Source organism: Aphelocoma coerulescens, chromosome 5, assembly GCF_041296385.1.
Source record: "Aphelocoma coerulescens isolate FSJ_1873_10779 chromosome 5, UR_Acoe_1.0, whole genome shotgun sequence".
NCBI lineage: Eukaryota > Metazoa > Chordata > Aves > Passeriformes > Corvidae > Aphelocoma > Aphelocoma coerulescens.
The window spans coordinates 30,772,311-30,779,216 of record NC_091019.1 but is presented as its reverse complement, the minus strand read 5'-3'; the positions used below and the strand labels follow the sequence as shown (position 1 = coordinate 30,779,216).

Below are 6,906 nucleotides of genomic sequence, written 5' to 3'. Positions count from 1 at the left end.
AGAGCTCAGCATTTGCTTCTGTGTTAATGCAGCAAATGGAATTTCACACACACTAGTGAGCCTTTGGCTAATAGATTCCTACATTTTAATGAAGAAATAAGCACTAGTGCAATCTTGAAATGTTACTGATTTGTCATTACTTCATTTGAGTGTTTTACAACCGTTGTAAACCAAACATTTCTTTGTGCCTTTTGCTCCTATCCTTTCACCTTTAACTTGGCTAAACCAAAAAAAACCCCACCTATGAAGTATTTTTTCTCACTTACCTCGGCATGCTGGAAATGGAAAATAAGGGAGCCCAGAGTCCTACTAATGGACTTTGTTTAGCACAGGAAATGGCAATTTTTGTGCTCAGTGTTGGTGGCAAGTTCAGTAAGCCTGGAGGCTGGACCTCCCTATGCCCCACTGTGGATGGGCAGCTGACAGCCACCAGTCCTGTGGATGGGAATGCAGCCTTCCAACTGAGTTACAGACCCAGCTACAAGGATGTCATCATATAGGTACCTGCCAGAGAGTTCTGATATCCTCTATAAATGCATCAGATGAAAACTTTCCAAGCAAAACAATCCCTGTGTGGCACCTGGCTGAGGCAGAGCAACAACCACAAATTTGCTATCTTTTGCAGCCATGGTTGCCCCAACAAGCACTTGCCAAAACAGCCTGATGGGAACACACATACCTTAGCACGTAATCATAAAATTACAGAATCATTAAATGGGTTGGGAGGCACCTTAAAGATCATCTAGTTAAATGTGCATGAAAAACAAATCCTGCCATGGGATGAATGCCGGTGAAGCCAACACAACCTTTAGCCATTATGACAAACAATTCAAAAGCACAAGATCATATCACCAGTCAATGCATATTTTTCACAGAATTACCACTCTACTCCACAAAAAGAATTAGTTTCTCTGCTTTTGGTAATGACCCCTATAGTTCATAAATGCCAAATTTGCTTACAAACCAAGTGATTAACCTAATTTGATAACAAAATGTTACCTCTGCTTACACACTTAGTCTTCTCTAAATATTCAGAACCTGATCTTTGCAGTCAGTGAGGAGGCAGTACAGAACAGAATTAGGCTGATTTTTTAATGGATGCAAGACTACTTTTATTTCATGCAGGGGATGGACGTGGTTAGAAGTTTTTCAGAGCACACCAGCTTCAATCTGAGCTATGATGAACTGTAACAAAAGAAGGGATTATTGAGATCACTATGACCAGGTTGTATCTGATGCCTCAAACATGTTCTCTTAATGAAGCAGATTTTCATGCTGCTATAAAGACATACATATTCAGCTCTCAAAGCAAACAAACAAAAAAAAAATCCATTGTTGAACAAGCAATGTAAAAATCTCAGGCCAGGTTCCTTCAAAGGTGGAGCATTTCTCAAAGAACCAAAGTTTTCCAAAGCACTGCTGTCTTAGTAGCAGCATTTTGTTTTGGCTGGGCTTACTTTCCATGTACAGTCCTTTACTAAATAAGCAATGTTTCATTGCTTATTCAGGGATGTAGGAATTAAGAGGTATTTAAGTTTGATGTGATGAATGAGGGCTACCTGCACAGCTAAACCACAAGAGAGGAATTTGGGGCTCTGGAAGTTTCCCTAATGCAAGAAATCATTAGTGCAGAGACACTGTAGGTATCACTTACTTGATGACTACTGATCTTGTTAAACATACTTCATTAGTGATCCCCACCACAATGAGTGTCCTGTCCTGCTTACGTTGGCAGCTCTGCACATGCACAGAAGTAGGAATTCTAGCTCTATGGTTACTCTATGGATAAAAGGGAAGCATTTTTGACATTATGTTAGTTAATTTTCCTTAATAACGTTTTTAGTTTTCATGCACAAAGCTTTTTTTCCAACTTTGTTTCAAGACATTTTCTCTTTTGCATGTTTTTAGCCAGCAGAATATATGGCAGATCAGAATTTCACTGCAAGAGAGCTGCAACCTTAAGATGCTAATTAATCTCTGCTCACAAACTTGTCTCTGTCAGGAGCTGAGCCACTGAGGGCACAAAAAAGGTGAAAAACTCTGGTGGGTTGCCAAGTAAAGAATTGTATTTGGCTGGCGAAAACTACCTTCCTGGCTAAGTATTAAAATGCCCTAGGGTATATTACTGTGTCCTGCAGCCGTAGCGAGGAGGAGAGATAATCCAGCAGGCAGGAATTGTGCAGCAAGATTGATTTATTTAATTATTTTACAAACTCTTTTAATTGGACAAGGATCAGCCACCCCTTGGGGGTGATTGGCTAAAATCCTAAAACATCCATTGTCAAAATATTTTTCTACTATAGTATAAACAAGGCTTCTCAAGGTTGCAGGCATTTCATTGTTCACAGAACTCTGCTACTATCTCTGTGAGAGAGAAAAGTCTGTCACGGACTTAGAAAATAGCAAGAAAATCCTTGCTAGCAGCATTTTTGTATCCACAGCTAAGCTTTGCATGAACCCAGTGAAAACAGCAGAACTAGAGGGAAGCAGAGAACAGTTCTACAGAGTCACAAAATAAAGATGTTTTGGGGAAACTCTCCTGGTTCCCTGTACTATCTACATATTCTTCTGCTATATCCCATCAAAACAATTTCCTTTCAATCTCTTCATTGTGGCTGGCATAATTAAAAGATATCTGACTGCATAAGTTTTGCTCTGAGACATTGCCAAAACTTCATGGAAGTTTTCTTCTTCCAGGATCAAACAGCAAATTTTGGTGGGTGGGAATGACACCTTTGTATAGGCATCTTTTGCTTATCAAGAAACCTAGATCAAATCATTCACTAGAAGATAAACTAGAGAAGACTATAACCACCCCATTTCAAAAACACCTCAAGGTTTAAAATGTTCCCAAATCACTCTATAAACTCATTAAGGGGCAGCCCAACCCCTCCAAGGCATCTTACTGAATATGTCTGCTGGCATGCAAAGTAGCAGCTCCAGAGGCCAGCAGCCATGGACACCAAAAAATACCTTTCAAAACATGGTGTGTTCAGTTTAAGCCACAGTCTTATGTCACAACCCTATTTTTCCTAATGAGTGAAATTAATCAAAACCACATTAAAATTATCTATACTGTTACAGGTGACATCATCAATGAGAGAGTATCTCAACTGACCTGTCACTGTCTCAGAAGTGCTGCTTGGCTCCTATTCCATCCTGTTGTTAGAGCAACTTCCCCTGAAAGCTTTTAGTAGGAACTACCATGGTCACCTCAACTTCAAGCTCCAAGAACAACTCATTGGACGAAGCACAAGTATATCACAAGAAAAACTTAAAACACAAGAGTGGACTTGGTATACATTATAACTACAGATATGAGCAGAGCAAGGCTGTAGGGAGGCAGGATTGGGATCAGCCTGGGAGAGGAGAGGCTCTCAGTGCCACAGGGGAGTAGCTGGTGCTGTCCCTCCCAGTGGTGACCTGCAGTGCTAATTAAACCCTGCTGCTGGAGCACTGCAAAGGAGGCCTTTCAGTTCTGTTAATCAAAGCTTAGTAACTGTTCTCAAGGGAAAGGCAACTGTAGGAGAAATCCAGTAATTAGCCATAATAAAAGTTCCACTCATAAAACAAAGCGTCACTAGGACAAAAAATGTTGAGAGGATGAAAGAAAGCAGTAATGGAAGGGAATTGAAGGAGGGGAAGAGGCAAGTACCCACTTTCTTGGATTTGCTGGTTGATGAGTGCTTGGTCATTTTCTAGTTCCCGTTCTGCTTTGATCTGTCCTCTCAGAATCTGCTGCTTTAAATCCTCAACATAGAGCTGCTGTCGTTGAATTTGTTTTCTGTGGAAAGCTTCCTGGTCTCTCAGTTTCTGCTTGTACTCTTCATGCACAGCATCTATTTCTCTGCTGTTAGAAATGTTGACAGTGAATTTAAGCCAGAAAAAATATTATTTGTAATAAAATAAGTCATCTTACTAAAGAAAGACAACATTCAAGATGTTGTTTTGCTCAACAAGAGCGCATTATGACAAAAACTTTTAACTGTGTTTATGCACATCACAGCAGGCTGCAACCCTGTAAGTGTCATAAATGCCAGGAAACATGAAAGCTCTAGTAGTGAAGCAGGTAATTCCACTACCAGAAAGATAATAGCAAAAATAATTAAAAAAATAGTTCCAATTTTCATTTTGCTGTAGTCTTCCACAAATGAAATTGGGGAGGGGGTTGTTTTTAAGTTATAAAATTTTATAACCACCACATAAGGTATTTGTCATCTAAGTACCTCAAAACTCTTTACAGAAATGATCAACATTCTTTTTTTTTCAGACCAAAAAATTCCAACCTAGAAATATTTACAGGCATTGTCAGGATTACACTGACAGTCTCTGGCAGCGCCAAGGAAAGACCTTGATCACCCAAATCTCTGTTGGATGCAAGAACTATATCAGGGTACTGCATCTATATTTGGAGCAGAATTGTGATCAGAAAAGTGACTAACCTGTGAAAAACTGCTTCACAATCTCCTCCAAAATGTTTGGCTCCTGACTGTGTGCCAATATTTTACACGCACAGAGCAACAATAGAAAAAGTATCTATTCTTAACATAATGCATTATAATATTCAAAATACATTAGCCCTCTGAAAGAAATATATATTTTACCTCTCCACATGCTATCGCCAAAAATTCTTAACATTAAAGTTAGATTATATCTAAGGGTGATATATGATCTTTGCTTGCTAAACTCTGCATTATTATATATAACCTCAAAAAATAAAACCTTTGAGTCTTGAAAAAATACTTAAAGTGTATTTTACTAAGAAAGTAAATGATATATTTTATTATACTTCTAAAGCAGTCAAAGACACCAAAACTCTAAAGAGTCCCTGAAGGTCAAAAATCCTCCAAAAATATAATTTCAAAGGAAATCTTTGGAAATATCAGGTAGTTTGTAAAATCACTACCAATACAATGTCATCTGTATGAAAAGAGTATTTGACCTTTGCTATACAGAAATAAGTTAACATCTTGATTTAGAACTGTAAGCATGTGTTCAAAGCAACCATTTCTACAGCAAAAACTTGATTTTGTGTGATAATTTAGCAGACAGAACAGATGAAACAATTAAGCAGCCAAAGCCTACAAATCTCCTGGAGTACCTTTACATGGAACATGCATTTCACTTTAATAAGTAGTAGGAAAGCCTCAGTACATAAAAGCTTTAAGGTTTTCACAATAATTCACAATAATTTCACAATATAATTCACAATATTACTATGAATCTTGCTCAAATGAGAAAAACAGAATTCTGTTTTGTTTTAATGTTTATGTAAATGTAATGCTGAGAGTAACTGAAGGAGAACATCTTCTGTTCAGTTGTCCGGCATGGTGCAAACAGAGTACAAACTTTGCTGCTGCCATCTGCTAAATGGTTTGTGTCTATTTGTGACCCACACAAATTATAAGAATCTGCAGGTCCAAGATCTATTTGTCCTTGGCTTGACTACAAAGATACCAGTACCCTGTGATTTGTAATTTTTTTCCTCTCAGATAAACGTCAATTGATCCCCAGGAAAGAGAAGTGGGATGCCTCATTTCTCATTCAGCTGAAGTAGGATTGAATTGACACTTCAGTGCAGCACTGAAATGCTCATATGGCAATTACAAATCTCCAGCTGTTCAGGTATTTGTAACACCACCAGCCATGGGGGGACAATCTCAGAGGTTAAAGCAAGACTGGTTAACTAAAGAAGAAACACTTTCCAAACATAGTATTAAATCTGAAGTATTTGTTTACGAAAAGCTCCCATGGTTTCAATGGTAACTCTGAGGGAGGCTTTCCCTAAATGCAGCTTTGAGGTTGTCTTCCCAATTTTCTAAGGGAAATGTAATGGAGCAGCCATATAATCTGGAGGTTAAAGTACTGATCTGCAACAAAACACTTCTGATTTTGGAGCACTTACATGACCTCTGTGCTTTCACACACTTGGCCTGAAAGGTCTTCAGGATGAGGACTGCCTCTGGATGCCTATGCACCAAACCTAACAGCTTCTTTGCAGAGTCTGGTGATGGGGTAGTCTTTAACCTGTTCTACTAACAGACATATGGAAGCTCTGACTCCTACGGCGGTATGAAAGTTGAAAAATGCGAGTCTCAATTTGTCACTGGTCTCACATGACCTTGGGCAAATTGCTTAGTCTGAGACGTGTGAAACAAGCAAAGTAGATTCATCCAAGAGAAGTGATGAAGATACATTAGCATTATCAAACATTAGAAAGTCAAGTATCAGAAGAGCTGCTTTCTATTATTTTATCATTATTAGCATCATGCTGCATGAGACTGAGGAAACTGAGTAAATAATTTTCAGCAGGCTGAAAAGAAGCATGATGCTAAAACAGTAGAGAAAGAATTCTTGTTCTGCAACTGTTTACTAAAACTAGATAAAATTCCTCTTATAAAATGTCTCTCATTCTTCCCAACCATGACTTTTAGCTCTCAGCCAATCTTTCCATAAAATTGACTTATCAGAGTTCAAACTGCTTACAAACTGAAAACCAGAACATTTAAGTAGATGAAACAACTCAGTGTTGCGTTTCAATCCAAAGACCTAACAAGGCTCACAGGGGTGGTTAGGTAACATCTGTTTACAGTTGTGAGAGGGTCACAAGCTTTTCCCATACTTTCCAACCTTGCTGAAACCACACCCCACCCCCACATTATAAAGGATCACAGAATAAACAATACAAACCATGCACGTGGCAGTGTGCTGTTTGTTCTCAGCAGCACTAGCATATTCCCTCACCTGTGTGGTAATGGGTTTTTGCTGAACTAACATGAAACTGTGAGATCCTTTCCAACAGCTGTGTGTGTTTGCACACAGAGCAGAACATGAGGCAGGCCAAATGGATGGTATTAATCACAGCTCCATACTATGACTATACCCCAGAAAGGCAGAGTACAGAGG

General features: G+C 38.8%; 1 protein-coding gene across 1 annotated transcript in view; it reads right to left on the bottom strand.

Annotated features, from left to right (window-relative positions):
* Positions 1–1,696: 1,696 nt before the first annotated feature.
* LOC138111519 (stAR-related lipid transfer protein 9-like) overlaps positions 1,697–6,906 on the bottom strand; it is a 77,713-nt gene continuing 72,503 nt past the window's right edge. The window contains exons 22-23 of the mRNA XM_069017448.1: positions 3,660–3,850; positions 1,697–1,779 (exon numbers count right to left, since the gene is read on the bottom strand). Of these exons, the coding sequence (XP_068873549.1) occupies positions 1,775–1,779; positions 3,660–3,850 (196 nt within the window). The 3' untranslated portion in view covers positions 1,697–1,774. The remainder of the gene's footprint in view (positions 1,780–3,659; positions 3,851–6,906) is intronic.